The 21,439-nt window shown below is 37.0% G+C and overlaps 1 protein-coding gene across 7 annotated transcripts in view; it reads right to left on the reverse strand.

The window, feature by feature from the left end:
- The window catches only part of CATSPERE (catsper channel auxiliary subunit epsilon), a 157,061-nt gene that overhangs the window by 128,791 nt on the left and 6,831 nt on the right, over nt 1-21,439 (reverse strand). For 4 of the 7 annotated variants that reach the window (XR_009490836.1, XR_009490835.1, XM_024976715.2 and 1 more), the window contains exons 2-5: nt 20,103-20,151; nt 5,066-5,139; nt 4,716-4,785; nt 1,735-1,805 (exon numbers count right to left, since the gene is read on the reverse strand). Coding sequence is in view for 5 of the 7 variants with exons in the window: in XM_024976715.2 (XP_024832483.1) it covers nt 1,735-1,805; nt 4,716-4,785; nt 5,066-5,139; nt 20,103-20,151 (264 nt within the window). In the remaining 2 variants the exon portion in view is untranslated. Of the gene's footprint in view, nt 1-1,734; nt 1,806-4,715; nt 4,786-5,065; nt 5,140-9,994; nt 10,178-20,102; nt 20,152-21,439 lie in introns of those variants that run through there. The other 3 variants (XM_059875695.1, XM_059875694.1, XM_059875696.1) reach the window with 3 other exon arrangements.

The following is a 21,439-nucleotide window of genomic DNA, read 5'->3' on the forward strand; positions in this document are numbered from 1 at the left end:
AATTCTATAAACAGAGGAGCCTGGTGGGCTACAGCCCATGGGGTTTCAGAGTCAGACACGACAGCTTACACATACATACATTGTTATTTTTACTGTTTGTTCTTCAATATTAGTTGGGTAGTACTTTTGAGGATAATGTAAAGTGAAAGTGAAGTTGCTCAGTCGTGTCTGACTCTTTGCGACCCCATGGACTGTAGCCCACCAGGCTCCTCTGTCCATGGGATTTTCCAGGCAAGAGTACTAGAGTGGGGTGCCATTTCCTTCTCCAATGTATCTTCTCCACCCAGGGATTGAACCCAGGTCTCCTGCATTCCAGGGAGACGCTTTACCATCTGAGCCACAAGGGAAGTCCAGAGGATAACTTAATTGGTGAATAAAATTTTATATGGAAACTATAATGTAGATAATTCATTTGTGGTTAATTAAAGCTAAGGCTTTGACTGTGTGGATCACAACAAACTGTGGAAAATTCTTAAAGAGATGGACATACCAGATCACCTGACCTGCCTCCTGAGAAATCTGTATATAGGTCAAGAAACAACAGTTAGAATCGGACATGAAACAACAGACTGGTTCCAAATCAAAAAAGGAGTACGTCAAGGCTGTATATTGTCACCCTGTTTATTTAACTTATATGCAGAGTATATCGTGAGAAATGCTGGACTGGATGAAGGCTGGAATCAAGATTGCCGGGAGAAATATCAATAACCTCAGATATGCAGATGACACCACCCTTATGGCAGAAAACGAAGAATGACTAAAGAGCCTCTTGATGAAAGTGAAAGAGGAGAGTGAAAAAGTGGGCTTAAAACTCAACATTCAAAAAACTAAGATCATGGCATCCAGTCCCATCACTTCATGGCAAATAGATGGGGAAACAGTGGAAACGGTGAGAGATTCCATTTTTGGGGGCTCCAAAATCACTGCAGATGGTCCTTGGAAGAAAAGCTATGACCAACCTAGAGAGCATATTATAAAGCAGAGACATTACTTTACTGACAAAGATTTGTCTAGTCAAAGCTATGGTTTTTCCAGTAATCAGGTATGGATGTGAGAGTGAAGTCGCTCAGTCATGTCCGACTCTTTGTGATCCCATGTACTGTAGCCTACCAGGCTCCTCCATCCATGGGATTTTCCAGGCAAGGGTACTGGAGTGGGTTGCTATTTCCTTCTCCAGGGAATCTTCCCAACCCAGGGATTGAATTCCCAACCCAGGGAATTCCCACATTATAGGCAAATGCTTTACCATCTGAGTCACCAAGCTTCCTATGGATGTGAGAGTTGGACTATAAAGAAAGCTGAGTGCTGAAGAATTTATGTTTTTGAACTGTGGTGTTGGAGAAGACTCTTGAGAGTCCCTTGGACAGCAAGGAGATCCAACCAGTCCATCCTAAAGGTAATCAGTCCTGAATATTAATTGGAAGGACTGATGCTGAAGCTGAAACTCCAATACTTTAGCCACCTGATGCAAAGAACTGATTCATTTGAAAAGACTCTGATGAAGGGAAAGATTGAAGGCAGGAGAAGAAGGGGATGACAGAGGATGAGCTGGTTGGATGGCATCACCGACTCAATGGACATGACTTTGAGCAAGCTCTGGGAGTTGGTGATGGACAGGGAAGCCTGATGTGCTGCAGCCCATGGGGTCACAAAGAGTTGGACATGACTGAGTGACTGAACTGAAAGCTAAATACTCTTAAAATGCATTAATTACCTTTCTTTTGCATTACTTACATAGTCTTATAATACCATAGAAAGCAAATATGAGAATTGTCCACAGATAAATAGCGTTCTTCCTCTAAATCCTAAAATAAAAAAAAAGAAACTATGATAAATTTAGATGACTGATTGTTGCTATTGTATTTGTCTTTGTGAAATTATATGTCGTGTGTGTGTGTGTGTGTGTGTGTGTATACACACACACATATATAGATTTGCCCCAGTACCTGCTAACATTTGGTCTTTGACCCTTGTTCCTGACACTTGCTGCTAACACTTTTGTAATTCTTAGTAATAGGAATGTCTCACACAGAGCTCCTAAATTCCTTTTGTTCTAATGAGGTAAACTCTTGGTGGGCTCCTGGTTGGGAACTGATCACTAGAAAGACCAGTCCATGATTAACAGCTTAGAACTTTCAGTTCAGCCTCCCATTCTGCGGAGAGGGGAGAAGGGGTGGAAATGAACTAATAATCAATCATGCCTACTTGATGAAATCTCCACACAAATCCCTAAAATGTGAGAGTCAGAGAGCTTCTAGGTTGATGCCAGTAGGTAATGTACCCAACTCCACAGTGACAGACGTTCCTGCACTCAGAACCCTTCTGGACCTTGCCCTGTATACTTCTTGACCTGGCTGTTCATCTGGATCTTTTTTACAATATCCTTCCTTTTAACTGGTAAATGTGTTTCCCTGAATTCTGCAAGCTGTTTAGCAAATTATCAAAACTAAGGGAAAGGTTATGGGAACCTGAATTTACCACCCGTCATCATCAGTCAGTCAGAAGTGTAGGTGACAACCAGGGACTCGCAATTAGCACTTGAAGTGAGGGCAGCCTTGTGGAACTGAGTCCTTAACTTGTAGGATGTGACGTTAACTCTAGGGAGATGGTGCCAGAACTTTAAATGGTAAGACACCCAGCTGGTATAGGAGAATTGGCCCATGTTGAACCCCTCCCCACTATGATCTGGTCACAGAATTGTTCTCCGTGAATATACAAAGGAAAACAGTGAGTTTTCCTAGGCAGTCTTCCTCAATGAAGTACAATTTGATTAATTTTCTGTTTAATGGTTCTCAACCAGAGATGAATTTGCTTGCAAGAAGATGTCTGACAATGCCTGGAGATATTTTAGGTTGTTATAACTGAGGACTGTTGAGTATATTAAGTCAGTGTGTGTGTGTGTTAGTCATTCAGTCATGTCCAACTCTTTGCAACTGTAGCCTGTCAGGCTGCTCTGTCCATGGAATTCTCCAGGCAAGACTACTGGAGTGGGTTTCCATTCCCTTCTCCAGGAGATCTTCCCCACCCAGGGATCGAACCTGGTCTCCTGCATCGCGGGCAGATTCTTTTCCATCTGAGCCACCAGGAAAGCCCCATTAAGTCACATGTACCTCCTTAAAGAGTATAAGGCCTGATAACACTATATATAAGTGACAAAGATATTCATATATATATATATATATATATATATGTATTTGTGTGTGTGCATACTTTTTACATGTATTACACATTTATGTAGACTTCCAAAACATAACAAAAGGGAAAGAAATCCTTTACTTCTTTAGGAATCATGTCATGAAACAAACTGGCAAGCATTCAACTCAAAAAGCCAAATTCAAGTAAAAATTACTATATTCATCTGGTCTCTCCCACATCACCCTGTCTACCTGTTCCCTGAAAATAAAGATTATTAAGTAAAAAGAAAGCAACAGAACTCAGGGAAATTGTTAACTTATGAAAAAAAAAAAAAAGGCAAAAAGAAGGCACAAGTCCCAAAGTAAAGGCAGGATTTGTCACACAAAGTCTCTACACAGTCATTGGACCATCTAAAGTCATTGGACTTTAGATACACTTGTGTGGGAACTTCAACTATTAGTACTTTGTTACTAATTAGTACAGTGTCAATGCTCAAAATTCATTATTATTATTATTGTAAACTAGAGTGGATTCAACAACACTCATTTATTTGCACTCACACAGCTTTCTTGAGTTGAAGAAAATGTAGTGGAATACAAATAAATCTGCTAGAAATGGCTCTTTGTTCTGAGTATTGTCATAGGAGTATATGATATTAGTCTCACTTAGCTGGGAGTACTATTATCATTATGATGGTTAACTGGGGCTTTAATATATTTACTAATGAAAAAAGCTAATGTAAAAATCACATACGATAGTCCCCTCTTATCTGTGGGATATGTAGTCCAAGACCCCCAGAGGATGACTGAAATTATAGATAGTACCAATCCAACCCTATATATACTGCTTTTTCTGTACATACATACCTAATATAAAGTTTGATTTGTAAAGTAAGCCCAGCAAAATATTGATGATAATTAATAATAAAATAACTACTTCAATATGATCTTTCTCCTTTCCTCATTAAGTCAAAAACTTTCATCTTTTCACTTAAAGGAAGTACTTTATGGCTTCTCTTTGGCATATCTGAATTGCCAGCATCACTATTCTTGTACTTTGAGGCCATTATTAAGTAAAATTAAGGTTACTTAAACACAAGGAGTACAATATTGCAATTAATAGGTGTGATAACTGGGAAAGCTATTAAGTAACTAATGGGTAGGACATGCTGGACAAAGAAATAACCCATATCTCAGGGAGATGGAGTGGGACTGCAAGATAATTCATCATGCCACTCAGAATAACTGCATTTTAAAGCTTGTGAATTGTCTATTTCTGGAATTTCTCATATAAATATTTCAGACTATAGTTGACCATGGCTAACTTAGAGCACAGAAGGTATAATCACAGATTAGCAGGGAACCACTGTATCAGTTCATAACTTAACAATTTGCTATGAGATAGTTCTAAAAATTAATGATAACTGACAATAATTTTTAAATACCTCATTTATAGTTACAACTTTACCATTTAAAATGGGTTAAATTAAGTAAAAATCGTCAAAAAAAAAAAAAGGCAAAATAAAATGTAACAGGGATGATTATTCAAGATTTACTAATTTATCATTTAAATCAACTTACTGGGCCTGAAACAATTGGTTTTATAGCATGCATACCAGGAGAAGAACATCGTAGTTCTGTCTTGGGTAATCTAGCATTTAAAAAAAAAAAATGGGAAGGGAGAAATAAGTATAGATGCATATGAGATTCCCCTACAACTTTTTAAGCCTAAAAACTTCCATTGTATGCTAATAAGAAAAATAAAAAATATAGCAACATTTTACTTCTATTTTCAAAGTGATTTTTGTCTTTCTTTTCAAATCTATTTAATGAAAAGAAATTTACATTAAATCACAGCCTTAAATCTAAATGTCCATACTATATGAATGTTTTTTTACACATACATTGATTTTCACAGCAAAAAATCTTACCTTTTATTTTTTATAGAACAAGTTGCTGGAGCACTCCATTCAAAAAATGATGTTCCTTCATACTCTAACTTAATCTGAAAAAGAAGGTAAAATAGCTCAAACAAAAAATCTGCTCCAAAATTTTGTATCTCAATTTTTAGATGTAGAGTTCAATTTTCTGAGTCTCTTATTGTTTAAAGAAAGAATAACTAAAATTCAATTCCTTTTAAATTGTATAAGTATTATGACAAGGGAAAAGTAACTTCTTTATGTCACTTCAATAGTCTCCCCTAAACTGTAATATTTTTTATTTTACTTCAAAAATAATCTATTAAGTGTCTAGAAGGTGTTTAGTATCATAATTTTCTTCAGTTGCAGTTTCTTTATTTCCTTGCTTCTGCTTTTTTTCCTGCTTCTACATTCTTTCGTTTATAAGTTCTTTCTTCCTGGAAGTATATCACACACTTCCTAACATCATCAGTCTTAGTCTCAACACTGGTCCTCCTCTTCAGCCAGATCTAGAGCCCAATTTCACCTTCTAATACTGTTACAGAAAAATTATGTACATTTGTATACATCATTATGTAGATATATACATACATAAATACTGCTTCATTGTTTTTACTTGTAAAATGGGAATTACAATACCAGTTGTCTCATAGATTTGATGTTATAGGATTAATGATAATGTATAAGAAGAAAAAAGAAGTTCACCAGAAAATTGGACACAACCCTAAAGTATATAAAGCAAAATTTGACAGAGTTATTAGAAGATATTTTAAGTCATATATATAGTGGACTTTTAACACACATAGATTACAGCCATAGATTAAACTTGAAAAAAAAGATAATTATAGTTGACCCTTGAACAATTCAGGGGCTAGGGGGACTGACACTCCACACAGGGAAATCTGCCTATAACTTATAGTTGCTGCTGCTGCTGCTAAGTCGCTTCAGTCACGTCCGACTCTGTGTGACCCCATAGACAGCAGCCCACCAGGCTTCCCATCCCTGGGATTCTCCAGGCAAGAACACTGGAGTGGGTTGCCATTTCCTTCTCCAATAATTTACAGTTAGGCTTCTATATATACAGTTCTTCAGTATCTATGATTCTACATCCACAGGTTTAATCAACTTTGGATTGTGTAGTACTTCAGTATTTACTACTGAAAGAAAACTTTGTATAAGTGGGCCAGGAGAGCTCAAACCTATATTGTTCAAGGGTCAGTGTGTGTGTGTGTGTGTGTGTATTTCTAAAATTGACCAATAAAAAAATACATTCTTTTCCCACATAGATCATTTACCAAAACTGACCACATTTACAAGGGAAGTGTTGCTGCTGCAGCTGCTGCTAAGTCGCTTCAGTCGTGTCTGACTCCGTGCGACCCCATAGACGGCAGCCCACCAGGCTCCCTGGTCCCTGGGATTCTCCAGGCAAGAACACTGGAGTGGGTTGCCATTTCCTTCTCCAATGCATGAAAGTGAAAAGTGAAAGGGAAGTCGCCCAGTCATGTCCGACTCTTCACAACCCCATGGACTGCAGCCCACCAGGCTGCTCCGTCCATGCGATTTTGCAGGCAAGAGTACTGGAGTGGGGTGCCGTTGCCTTCTCCAAGGGAAGTGCTAGCCAGTCTCAAAGTATTATTATCATACATACTATACCTTTGATACCAGTGAAATAAAATTGTAATTTCTTATAAAGTGAATCAGAAAAATATCTTAGGATATTCGTAATCTTTAAAAAAACTACTTCTGAATTATTCATGGAATAAAGTAGAAATCACAATGAAAATTACATAATGTTCATGAAAAAATAAAAGCACTGATGTTATCAAAACTTGAAGCATGTAAATAGGTCCTAATGAAAATGAATACCCTTAAAAGAAATAAGGTAGTTTGAAAGTGAATAAAATCAGTTTTCAGTATAAGATGCTAATACAATAACCTATGAGAGAACCCCCAAAAGTAAAAAGAAAGATGTAAGAGAGAAGAAAAATGGGAATTTACAAAAGAAAATAAATTGGGATGGGTTAGTGGTGATGTAATGTTTTAATCTACTCAAATTTATTATAAACACAGATAGAACAATTAGTATAGCAGGAAAAAAAAAAAACAACTGGACAGCATCAACAATAGAATTCAGTAACAAGGTATCCCTCAAAACCCCAAAATAAAAATTGGGATGGAACAAACCAGCTAAAACTAGCAGATTTGTGTGATATCAGCATAAGAAAGCAACTACAGTAGACCTTAGAAGGAAACACCTAAATCATTATAGGTATTCAGTAGACACCGTAGGAGAACAATTTGAGGATATAACCAGAGGGATTTTTATATTTTTCAGTTTCTTCTTCAGTCTCTGATAATGTCTGAAAGGGCAAGAGGAGGTGGGACCCATGAACTCCAAAATCAATGAGCCAAAGACCTCTTCTAGAAGAACGATCCATAATCAAAATACAAGGAAAAAAATACCAGCTGAGCTGGAAAGGGACAATAAGAACAAAGGAAAGGAAAACAACAGATAAATGAGGGGGGAAAACAATCTGGGAAGCTCAGAAAGTATTAGCCTTATTTCTGGACACTCTATGGAACAACATAAGAGGTAACTCTAAAGCCATGAGGTTAGAAAAGTTATTTTGACGCACCACTTCTTCCTTAAAGAGCAGGAAAACTAATTTCATGCTTTAGAAAACTGTGCAACAGAAAGAGGATCATGCTCAAATCACACACAATTATAATAAGAAAAAGGAGAGTAAAAAGCAGAAAAACACGTCCCTAAGACCACACTCAGTAAAGACTATTTTTTTGGTTTGGTCACACCATGTGGCTTGCAGGATCTTAGTTCCCCAAACAAGGATCAAACTTGTACCCCCTGTAGTGGAAGTGTGAAGTCCTAACCACTGGGATCTCCAGGGAATTCCTCTCAATAAATAAATTGAAACTACCATGGGTCCTGGTGGCTCAGATGGTAAAGCGTCTGCCTACAATGTGGGAGATCTGGGTTCGATCCCTGATCAGGAAGATGCTCTGGAGAAGGAAATGGCAACCCACTCCGGTACTCTTGCCTGGAAAATCCCATGGACAGAGGAGCCTGGTAGGCTACAGTCCATGGGATCACAAAGAGTCGGACATGACTGAGCAACTTCATTTTCACTTTCATAACTTAATATAAGGGTTAGTTTTATGTGTCAATTTGGCTAGATTGTAGTAATTAGTTATTTAATCAAATGCTAATATAGGTTTCTATATGAAGTTATTTCCGGAGAAGGCAATGGCACCCCACTCCAGTACTTTTGCCTAGAAAATCCCATGGACGGAGGAGCCTAGTAGGCTACAGTCCATGGGGTTGCTAGAGTCGGACACAACTGAACGACTTCACTTTGACTTTTCACTTTCATGCATTGGAGAAGGAAATGGCAACCCACTCCAGTGTTCTTGCCTGGAGAATCCCAGGGACGGGGGAGCCTGGTGGGCTGCCGTCTATGGGGTCGCACGGAGTCGGACGCGACTGAAGTGACTTAGCAGCAGCAGCAGCATGAAGTTATTTTACAGATGTGGTTTACATCTACAATCAGTTGACTTCAAATAAAAGAGAATACTTTGATGATGTGGGTGAGGCCCCTTTTGACCAGCTGGAAGCCTTAAGAGCAAAAACGAAGGTTTCCTAGAGAAGAAATTCTGCTACAAGACTACAACATCAATCTCTTGCCTGAATTTCCACTCTCTGGCCTGGCCTAAAGATTTCATTCAGATTTGTCAGTTCCCACAATCACATGAGCCAATTTCTTAACATAAATCTAATATAAATATGTATAAATTCTATTGGTTCTGTTCCTCTGGAGAGTTATGACTGATATGCCTATTTCAAAACGAGGCAAAATAAATAAAAGATGACAGAAATTATGAAAGAAAAATATAAATAAGAATTTAAAACTCATAAGCTAAACTCAGGAAAAAGTACAAATAAAAAGTCAATTTAGAAAAAACCTAAATTAGCACAATTGTGAATAAACCTAATAAATAAGGTTTTGAGAAAAATAGAAGGCTTTTAAAAATAAAGAGATAAAAAGTGACTCAAGAATAAGTGACAAATATTAAAGACAGGCAAAGAAAATCCAATATATACATACTTGGGAAGAAGAAAACCTAAGTGATTGAGACAGAAAAATAGCATTAATATTAACAATAATTCAAGAATAATATGTGAATAAAAATTACTTGAAACAATGTACTGAAAGGGCAAAACTCATACATAGGAAAAACAATTAAGAATGATTTTTTTTTTTAAAGACCAACCTAGGATCTATATTAATAAAAGCATTGAAGTTGATAAGAAACCTTCTGGGGATCCTGACAAAAAGAACAATTTATTCACAAGGGAAAGAAAATTAGATTTCCAGTAGACTTTTCAGAAGCAACACTTTATGTCAAAGACAACAAAGTAAGATATACAAAAGGACATAAAAATATTAGCCATAATTTTTGTATCTGGATACACAAACTTTTAGATAAAAGTTCACAGATAAGGTGTTATGACCATAAAACAACTCAAGAAATATTGCTCTTATGAGCCCTTCCTGAAACTACCTGAAAAAGAGATTCAGATCCCCAAAATGAGTGCAGAGACATCAACATAAGGACTGGTGTTAGGTATTAAATAGGAATTATTCTGCAGAAATATGTCTACATGGTGGCTATTAAAAAAGGAATATAACAGCTAATGACAATACTCTGACAATGTATCAGCATATGAGTGGTAGTTGAATTATGGTTAGCCCAGGTAATAGTGGTCCAATAGTTCAATTCTCTCCACACATTTCCCCTCAAAATACACAGATCAAAACAGAAATTTAAAAAAAAAAGAGAGAGAAAGAAAATACACAGATCAAAAAATAAAACCAAGAAAATTCTATATTACAGTATAACTAGAAGACAAAGTACAATACACACTTCAAGAAACCTCTGCTGCTGCTGCTGCTGCTAAGTCGCTTCAGTCGTGTCCGACTCTGTGCGACCCCAGAGACGGCAGCCCACCAGGCTCCCCCGTCCCTGGGATTCTCCAGGCAAGAACACAGGAGTGGGTTGCCATTTCCTCCTCCAATGCATGAAAGTGAAAAGTGAAAGCGAAGTCGCTCAGTCGTGTCCGACTCTTAGCAACCCCATGGACTGCAGCCAACAAGAAGCCTCTAGGTAAAAAAATAAACAAAAACTTTTAGCAGAGCTCTCACTCAAGTCCCTGTCATAATCTTTTGTGTAAAAGAGCTTCTGAAAAACTGCAGAAAAGAGGAACAAAAGTTTAAGACTGAATTGAAATCAACCAAAGAAAGTACACTGTAAAAAAAAAAAAAAAGAAGAAGAAAAACACTGTAAAAAGACTCCTGGAAGATCAGAGTACTGATTATGAAGAAAAGAATTAAAAGTGTGTGAGAGTTGAGGTAGGAGCCTCAGAAAGGCATCCCTTTTGGAGAGAAGATAAAGGAGAGACACTCTGTGGAAAGTGAGTGGTGAGGGGAAAGAGAAGCAAGAAAGAGAAATGTAGGATATTAAAGCTAAAACAAACAAACAAACAAACCTCAAAGTAACCACAGCACCCTCAATAAGAAGCCATCAATTAAAGAAACTGTACTTTGCTACAATGTGCTAAGAAAGCAAACTAATTAGAAGTCTCTTAAAACAAACCAAGCTGCTAACCTGTCCATGTAATTCATGGATATAAGCTGTTTATATGAGGACAGAAAATGAAAATAAAAACATTTCGGTTAATAAAACTTCCTTAAAAAAAACACACACACACACAAAGCAGAAGAAAACTGCAAACTAACATTCTAAACTAAATATTCTCAAACAAGTATTTAATGGTGAGAATGAAAAATTATGAATTATAAATTCACAAACTAGGGACAGAAATGAACCACAAATAGAAATGAGTTGACTGAACTAGGAAATGAAACAGATAACTATAAAGGAAATGAGGATTAAAATAGTGGGAGATTATGTTTGAACAAAAACTGAATAAAAGGCATTGAAGAAAGACAGAAAAGCAACCAGAGAATATAAATGAAAGAAGTAAAGAACCAGAGAGAAAATGATTGATATGGAAATTGATATGGAAGGCAAACAAAAAAATACAAATCCAACACACTTGTATAATTGGAGTCTGTGAAGTTGAAAAGCAAAACAACGGGAAAAGAAGTAATATTTATGTTTGGTTTGTCTTTTTATTCCTGAATTATAATAGTTCTTCATATATTCTTGGTACAGGTCCCTTATCAGATATTTAATTTGCAAAAATTTTCTCCCATTCTGTGGACTGTCTTCACTTTCTTCCTGGTGTCTTTAGCAGCACTACAGGTTTTAATTTTGGTGATGTCCAATTTAAGTTTTTCCTTTTATTCCTTGTGCTTTTGGTGTCATATCTAAACTATTTTCTAATCCAAGATCATGAGGATTTCTCCATATGATTTTTTCAATGATTTTTATAGTTTTAACTCTTATACTGAGGTCTTATCTCCACTTTAAGTTAATTTTTGGATATAGTCTGAGGTAGGAGGCCATCTTCATTCTTTTCATGTAGATACCTCACTGTCCCAGAATTATTTGTTGAAAATAAATGGAATTTTCCATTATTTTTCCATGGAATTTTCTTGAAGTAGTTGTAAAAAAGTCAATGAGGTTTTAATTTTTGGACTCTTCTATCCCACAAATCTATCCAACGGTCTCAATTGCAGAAGTTTTGTAGTAATCTTTGAAGTCATGAACTGTGAGTCTTCCAATAAGACTTGTTCTTTTTCAAGATTGTTTTGCCTATGCTGGTTCTCTTGAATTTCCCTGTGATATTTCACACAAAATAACACTCAGTTGGTAGTTTTAATAGTTTTTTAAATGGATTTCTTAGAGCTTTCTATGTAGAAGGTCATGTCATATACAAATAGAGGTCAGTCAGTTCAGTCACTCAGTTGTGGCCAACTCTTTGTGACCCCAAGGACTGCAGCTCTCTAGGCTTCCCTATCCATCACCAACTCCCGGAGCTTGCTCAAACTCATGTCCATAGAGTCAGTGATACCATCCAACCATCTCATCCTGTCATGTCTTCCCCTGCCTTCAATCCTTACCAGCATCAGGGTCTTTTCCAATAGGTCAGTTCTTCGCATCAGGTAGCCAAAGTATTGGAGTTTCAGCTTCAGCATCAGTCCTTCCAATGAGTATTCAGGACTGATTTCCTTTAGGATGGACTGGTTGCATCTCCTTGCAGTCCAAGAGACTCTCAGGAGTCTTCTCCAACACCATACTTCAAAAGCATCAATTCTTCAGCCCTCAGCTTTCTTTATAGCAACCTCTTACATTCATACATGACTGCTGGAAAAACCATAGATTTCACTAAATGGACCTTTGTTGGCAAAGTAATGTCTCTGCTTATTAATATGCTGTCTATATTGGTCATAGCTTCTCTTCTAAGTAGCAAGCATCTTTTAATTTCATGGCTGCAGTCACCATCTGCAGTGATTTTGGAGCCCCCCAAAGTAAAGTCTCTTACTGTTTCCATTGTTTCATGATCTGAGCCACAGTCAGCTCCCGGTCTTGTTTTGCTGACTGTATAGAGCTTCTACATCTTTGCTGCAAAGAATATAATCAACCTGATTTCGGTACTGACCATATGGTGATGTCCATGTGTACAGTCTTCTTTTGTGCTGTTGGAAGAGGGTGTTTTCTATGACCATTGCGTTCTCTTGGCAAAATTCTGTTAGCCTGTGACCTGCTTCGTTTTGTACTCCAAGGCCAAATTTCCCTGTTATTCCAGGTATCTCTTGACTTCCTACTTTTGCATTCCAGCTCCCTATAATGAAAAGGACATCGTTTGGGGGTGTTAGTTCTAGAAGGTCTTGTAGGTCTTCATGCAACTGTTCAACTTCAGCTTCTTCAGCATTACTGGTAGGGGCATAGACTTGGATTACTGTGTTATTGAATGGTTTGCCTTGGAAATGAACAGAGATCATTCTGTCATTTTTGAGATTGCATCCGAGTACTGCATTTCAGACTCTTTTGTTGACTATGATGGCTACTCCATTTCTTCTTAGAGATGCTTGCCCACAGTAGTAGATACAATGGTCATCTGGGTTAAATTCACCTATTCCAGCCCATTTTAGTTCACTTATTCCTAAAATGTTGATGTTCACTCTTGGCATCTCCTGTTTGACCACTTCCAATTTGCCTTGACTCATGGACCTAATCTTCCAGGTTCCTATGCAATACTGCTCTTTACAGCATCAGATTTTACTTAAAATATGCAATACAGTGTCGCTAACTATAATCACTATGCTGTACACTGCATTCCCGTGACCTATTTTATAACTGGAAGTTTGTACCATCTGACCCCCGCTTCACCAATTTCACACTCCCCCAAGCCCCACCTCTGGCGACCATCACTTTGTTCTCTGTGTATATGAGCTGTTTCAAACATTGATTCCACATATAAGTGAAATCATATAATATTTGTCTTTGACTTATTTCACTTACCATAATTCCCTCAAGGTCATAAATTTCAACATTTCACTATATTATGACTTAATAGTATTCCACTGTGTATAGACACCACATTTTCTTTATCAGTTCATCCAGTGATGGGGGACTTAGGTTGTTTCCATATCTTGGTTATTGTAAATAATACTACAATGGACATGGGGACATATCTCTTCCAAGTTAGTGTTTTCATTTATTTGGATAAATACCTAGGAATAAAATCACTGGATCATACAGTAGTTCAATTTTAATTTTTTGAGAAACCTCTGTAATGCTTTTTCATAGTAGCTGCACTAATTTTCATTCCCAGTAACAGTGCACACGATTTTCCTTTTCTCCACATCCTTGCAACACTTGTTATTTCTTGGCTTTCTGATAATAGCCATTCTAACAGGTGCAAGATGATATCTCATTGTGGTTTTGACTTGCATTTCCCTGAGTATTAGAGATGTTGAGCACCTTTTCATGTATCTATTGGTCATCTGTATGTCTTTGGAAAACTGTTCATTCAGATACTCTGCCCATTTTTAAATGAAATTGTTTGTTTTTTGCTATTGAGTTGTATGAGCTTATTTTCTATATTAACCCCTTATTACATATATGATTTGCCATTCAGTAGGCTGCCTTCTCGTTTTGTTGATGGTTTCCTTTTTGTGTAGAAGCTTTTTGCTTTGATGTTGTCTCATTTGTTTATTTTTGTTGCCTTTACTTTTGGTGTCAAATCAAAAAAATCATCACCAAGACAGATATCAAGGAGTTTACTTGTCTATTTTTTCCTATGGAAGTTTTATTATTTCAGGTCTTGCCTTCAAGTCTTTAATCCATTTTAAGCTAACTTTTGTGTATGCTATAACATAATAAGTCTAGTTTCATTCTTTGCATGTGGCTGTCCAGTTTTCCCAGCACCATTTTTAAAAGATATTGTTCTTTCCCTTTTTTATAATCTTGGATATTTTGTTGTAAATTATTTGGCTATACATTCATGGGTTTATTTCTGGAGTCTTTTCTGTTCGATTGATCTATATCTGTTTTTACACCAATACCACACAGTTCTTATTACTATGGCCTTGTAATATTAATCAGGAAATGTGATGCCCTCTAGCTTTATTCTTTCTTAAGGTTTCTTTGGCTGTTTGGAATCTTTTGTGGTTTCATACAAATTTTACAATTGTTTATTTATGTGAAAAATACCAGTGGAATTTTGATAGGAATATCATTTAAATGTAGATTGTTTTGGGCAGTTCGGACATTTGAATAACATTAATTCTTCCAGGAATTAATTATATTCCAGGAATTAATATATTTCAGAAATTAATAATATATATTCTAGGAATTAATAATATTAATTCTCCAGGAATTAGGAGAGTGAAAAAGTTAAAACTCAACATTCAGAAAACTAAGATCATGGCATCTGGTCCCATCACTTCGTGGCAAATAGATGGGTGGCTGGCGCTTGCAAGCCCACCCTGGCAGAGGCCAAGGAGTGGGATTCTGCAAGGCAGGAGCTTTTAGGGTGGTGGATGGAGCATGCACTCCACTTCCGGAACCCATGGAGGTGGGGGGAGGGGGTGAGGAGGGGCTGTTGCGTGGAGGTGAAGGCTGGGTGCTCAGAGAAAGAGACTGCTATGGCGATCTGCTCCTCCCTTCATGCACGATCTATGCACGATCTAACAACGGAGTTTTGCTTCTATGGCGGCCCTGGATTCTTCTGTAAACAGCCGAGTTGCAGCTATACCACACTCCAGCCCCTTCAGGCTGTCTCCATGAAGCCAACACCAGTCCTCTGCCTGGGTCTGTCCTCTAAACCCTTGGTCATCTCTCTTTGTGAATGTCGAAGCAACCTATTTTAACAGTTCCTAGTAGTTAAGGATGTGCCAAGATTTATCAGTGACCCCAAGGGGGAGAATCTATCAGCACTTAGATTCATGTTGATTAGCATCCAGATCCTCAGGCAGTAGATTTTAAAGTGTGCAAATATATATCGTCTTGAGGGAGTGCTGCAAGTTGAACCTCCAGGAAGAGCAAATAGATGGAAATGGACTTTTCAAAATGTTTTCGATCAAGAAGATTCATGGAATATTTAATCCCCAAAGTATTTTATATATGCTTTATTTTCTTTCTGTAAATATGGCTTTTAAGCAAGCATAATACTACTGGTTTTATCATTTACTATCTTGACTTTTATCAGCCTTCTTCTCTGATAATCAAACTCTGGCTCCTAATCTGCATTTATGAAATGACATAACTGCATTGTTTTGGTGACCAGTCATCAATTAAAAACAAAACATTTCTGTCACCTACATAAAAGTGATAAAGGAACAGTAGAGGGGAAAAGGGATAATTTTTTTAAAAAGACTAATAAAATGGTCGATCATATAACAAAGCTGTTCAAGAAAAAAAGATAAAGTAAACAACTAATATTAGAGAAATAAAATAATTACAAATAGAAATTCAAATGGCATTTAAAGATATAAAGAAATAGATAAATTTGAGGATAACTGCATGTTTTATAAGGAAATAAAGTTTTAATAATTTAAATGGGAAAAGAATTTGAAAAAGAATAGATACATGTATATGTGTGACTGAATCACTTTGCTGTACACCTGAAATTAATGCAACAGTGTTAATCAATTCTACTTCAATATAAAATAAATATTTTTAGAAAAGAAGATATAGTTTTCATAGATTCCTTTTCCCTGATTTTGAATAATGTAAATACAACAATATATGTAAATAGAATATAAATGTAAACTGAGAAATTACTTTGTAAAATCTTTTGGCACCATCTACTAAAGCTGAACATATGCACTTGCCCTATCATTTATTCCACTCTTAGGTATATACCCAGCAGAAATACATGCATATGTTAACCAGAAGATCGGTGTAAGAATGTTCATAGCAGCCCTAATCACAGCAGACTAAAAATGGACACTACTGAATTGTTTATCTAGAGTAGAATGATACACAGACTGTCTTGTGTTAATTCAAGGGAAGACTATAGAGAATTGAAACTCCAACTACATGAAATATGTGGCAGACAGGATACATCAAATATATCAATAGGAAATTAGAAAGTTTAGAAATTAATGTATCCATATATAGAACAAATAGCTGAGAAAAGAAGAGAAACGAAAGGCAAAGGAGGAAAGGAAAGACATAACCATCTGAATGGAGTGTTCCAAAGAACAGCAAGGAGAGATAAGAAAGCCTTCTTACGTGAACAATGCAAAGAAATTGAGGAAAACAATAGAATGGCAAAGACTAGAGATTGCTTCAAGAAAATGATAGATACCAAGGAACATTTCATGAAAAGACGGGCACAATAAAGGACAGAAACAGTATGGACCTAACAGAAGCATAAGGGATTAAGAAGAGGTGGCAAGAATACACAGAAGAACTGTACCAAAAAGGTCTTAATGACCTGGATAACCATGATGGTATGATCACTCACCTAGAGCCAGAGATCCTGAAGTGTGAAGTCAAATGGGCCTTAGGAAGTACTACTAGGAACAAAGCTAATGGAGGTGATGGAATTCAAGCTGAGTGAGTTCAAATCCTAAAAAATGATGCTGTGAAAGTGTTTCACTCAATATGCCAGCAAATTTGGAAAAGTCAGCAGTGGCCACAGGACTGGAAAAGGTCAGTTTTCATTCCAATCCCAAAGAAAGGCAATGCCAAAGAATGTTCAAACTATGACACAATTTCACATGCTAGCAAAGTAATGCTCAAAATCCTTCAAGCTAGGTTTCAACAGTACGTGAACTGAGAACTTTCAGATGTAGAAGTTGGATTTAGAAAAGGGAGAAGAACCAGAGATCAAATTGCCAATATCTGCTGGATCATAGAAAAAGCAAGGGAATTGAAAAAAAAAAAAACACATCTATTTCTGCTTCACTGACTAGGCTAAAGCCTTTGCGTGGATCACAATAAACTGTGGAATATTCTTAAAGAGAGAAAGGAATACCAGACCACCTTATCTACCTCCTGAGAAACCTGTATGCAGGTCAAGAAGCAACAGTTAGAACCAGACATGGAACAACAGACTGGTTCAAAATTGGGAATGGAGTACATCAAGGCTGTATATTGTCACCCTGCTTATTTAATTTATATGCAGAGTACATCATGAGAAATGCCAGGTTGGATGAAGCACAAGCTGGAAACAAAATTGCAGGGAGAAATATCAATAACCTCAGATATGCAAATGACACCACTCTTATGGCAGAAAGCAAAAAGGAACATCAAGAGCCTCTTGATGAAAGTGAAAGAAGAGAGTGAAAAGCTGGCTTGAAACTCAACATTCAAAAAAACAAAGATCATGGCATCCAGTCCCATCACTTCACGCCAAATAGGTGGGGGAAAATTGGAAACAGTGACAGACTTTATTTTCTTGGGTGCCAAAATCACTGTGGACAGTGACTGCAGCCATGAAATTAAAAGACACCTGCTCCTTGGAAGAAAAGCTGTAACAAAACTAGACAGTGTATTAAAAAGTGGAGACATCACTTTGCCAACAAAGGTCCATATAGTCCAAGCTAGGTCCATATAGTCCAAGCTATGGTTTTTCCAGTAGTCACGTAGGGACATGAGAGCTGGACCCTAAAGAAGGCTGAGCGCCGAAAAATTGATGCTTTCAAACTGCAGTGCTAGAGAAGATTCTTGAGAGTCCATTGGACTGCAAGGAGATCAAACCAGTCAATCCTTAAGGAAATCAACCCTGAATGTTCATTGGAAAGACTGACGCTGAAGCTGAAGCTCCAATACTTCAGCCACCTGATGCAAAGAACTAACTCATTAGAAAAGACCTTGATGCAGGGAAGATTGAGAGTAAGAGGGAAAGGGGATGACAGAGGACAAGATGGTTGGATGGCATCACCGACTTGATGGACATGAGTTTGAGCAAGCTCTGGGAGAGATAGTGAAGGGCAGGGAAGCCTAGTATGCTGCAGTCCATGGGGTTGCAAAGAATTGGACATGACTGAGCAACTTAACAACAACAAAATATATAGAGCAAAGATGATACCAAAAAATAATACAAAAACAATAAATTGTTTTAATACATGTTGGTTCATTCTATGCAGAAAGTAATGTGAAGACCTATCTTATATTATACACAAGTTGAACTCCAGATATTATTTATGATCTTTATTTGAAAGGTAATAATATAAAGCATATAATAGAAAATGTAGGATAAAAATCTTTGCAACTCTAGGTAGACAAAATTTTTTCTTAATATTCTAAAAAAGTATAAACTTTTTTTTTTAAGATTTTTTCTTTGCTGTGGATTATCTTTAAAGTCTTCATTGAACTTGTTACAGTACTGTTTCTGTTCTGGTGTTTTGATCACAAGGCATGTGGGATCGCAGCTCCCCAACCAGGGAATGAAACCACAGCCCCGTCCTCACCCCCTCTGCATTAGAAGGCAAAATCCCAATCACTGGACTGAAAGGGAAGTCCCCCCAAAAGTATAAATTTTAAGGTTAAACAAAGGAGCAGATGACTTGACAAAAGTCATCCTTTTTAAACAAAATTATGTATCCATGGACAAAGTCAAAGGTTAGATGAGTAGATAAGAGGCTATGAAATGATAACCAAAACATTTAAAATCAACATTTGACTAATATATAGAGTAGAATGTAGATAACACTCTGTATATCAACAAAAAAGGAGCAGAAAATTAAATGGAAAATGAGCAAAGTGAGCAGTCTGTTCAGAGAAGGAGAGCCCTGCATTAATATGGGAAAAAAGGTTCAAAAATCACTACTCATCAGAGAATTGAAAATAATGACAGCATAAACTACTAGTATGTGGTAACAAAATTGGTGAAAAAAGGGAATATCTATAGTACCAAATATTGGTGGAGATGTTCACTGGGTAAGAATATAAATTGTGATTTCCAGTTTGGGAAAAATCTTACAGAATTTAGTTAAATTGGGTGTCTGTTTCCCTATGTTCTAGAAATCATAGCTTAAAAAGTATTGCACAGATTCATAAAATGACATGTAGAAGGGCATTCATCACAATGCTGTTTGTGGTAGTAAGAAGCCATTCATCCATCATTGGTTGGGGGGATAGGTAAATAATATATACACACTAGTAATCAGGCAACCTTAAGAAATGAACTAGACATAGTATTGAATTTAAAAAGTAATGTAGAGAATGAAATCTATAGCTGGATGATCATGCATCCTGGTTTGTCTAGACACTCCCAATTTATACCTGTTGTCCCAGCATAACTATTAATAGCACTATCTTTCACTCTCAGTAGTTGAGACAATATATTATATGGTCATTCTATCTGCATCATAACACCATTTTGGGAATGTTAAATTACAAAAACACTTGAAACAACACTACCTATTTTTTGCTACATACATATTTCAAGATATTTATTGGAGGAGGGAAATATATTAGGAAGATAAACAGGATGAAGAAATAAAAGAATGACACTGCACTGTGCACCTGAGTATGATTAACTTTGCTCTCTGCTGTGAAGTCAAAAATATTAATACTTAACTATAGTTAAAAAAAATTAAACACTTACAATACTTCTGGTACTAAAAATGTCGTAGTTTGGGCTGTTACTGTAATACCTGCAGAGGAAAATGTCAAATGTGAATATTAAAACTACATCTCCTCCAAATAAAAGGGATTTTAATACATGGTCAAGAGCTCCCCTGGTGGCTCATCAGTAAAGAATTTGTCTGCCAATGCAGGAGACAAGCATTTGATCCCTGGACCGGGAAGATTCCCTGGAGAAGGAAATGGCAACCCACTCCAGTATTCTTGCCTAGGAAATCCCATGGACAGAACAGCCTGGTGGGCTACAATCCATGGGGTTGTAAAGAGTCAGACACAATCGAATGACTAAACAATATATGGTCAGAGCAAGCCTAACACTTGTGGGCTGCCATGAGCTTTACATTTCTGCTCATGTTCCTTCTTAGAAAGTGTAGTCAGAGCTAAAACTGGGGACATCAGTGACATCAACCCCCAACTCTAGGTGTGTTCAGGGTTACTTAATATCTGAAGACACAATCAGATCAAATCAGTTGCTCAGTCGTGTCCGACTCTTTGCGACCCCATGAATCGCAGCACGCCAGGCCTCCCTGTCCATCACCAACTCCAGGAGTTCAGTCAGACTCACGTCCATTGAGTCAGTGATGCCATCTAGCCATCTCATCCTCTGTCGTCCCCTTCTCCTCCTGCCCCCAATCCCTAGACCAGGAGCTGACTGTGGCTCAGACCATGAACTCCTTATTGCCAAATTCAGACTTAAATTGAAGAAAGTAGGGAAAACCACTAGACCATTCAGATGTAACCTAAATCAAATCCCTTATGATTATACAGTGGAAGTGAGAAATAGATTTAAGGGCCTAAATCTGATAGATAGAGTGCCTGATGAACTATGGAATGAGGTTCGTGACATTGTACAGGAGACAGGGATCAAGACCATTCCCATAGAAAAGAAGGCACAATAGGGAGGAGCAAATACTTTTGCATCTTGTTTTTGTTTTAGAATAAAAACTGTTGAAGAATATTGGCTCTAACTCCTTCACCTATAAACTGAGTTCAAATAAAATGAATACAGATTGAAAAAAAACAAAACAAAACCCAGTATTTCTTATTTGAAACACTGAAGTAAAGAGCAAATTTTTGTGAGTTCTAGTGATCATCATTTCTATTACTCAGGGTACTTTAATTTCTGTCTATATGAAATATAGACAATAAAAATACAATGTGAGTCACCTATATAATTGAAATTTTTCTATTGGCCACACTAAAAAAGCAAGAAAAAACAAGTAAAATTGCTTCTAATAATATATTTTATTCAAAAGTAACCTCATTTTTACAGAGCCAACTCACTGGAAAAGACCCCGA

Source organism: Bos taurus, chromosome 16 (genome assembly GCF_002263795.3).
Source record: "Bos taurus isolate L1 Dominette 01449 registration number 42190680 breed Hereford chromosome 16, ARS-UCD2.0, whole genome shotgun sequence".
Taxonomy (NCBI): Eukaryota; Metazoa; Chordata; class Mammalia; order Artiodactyla; family Bovidae; genus Bos; species Bos taurus.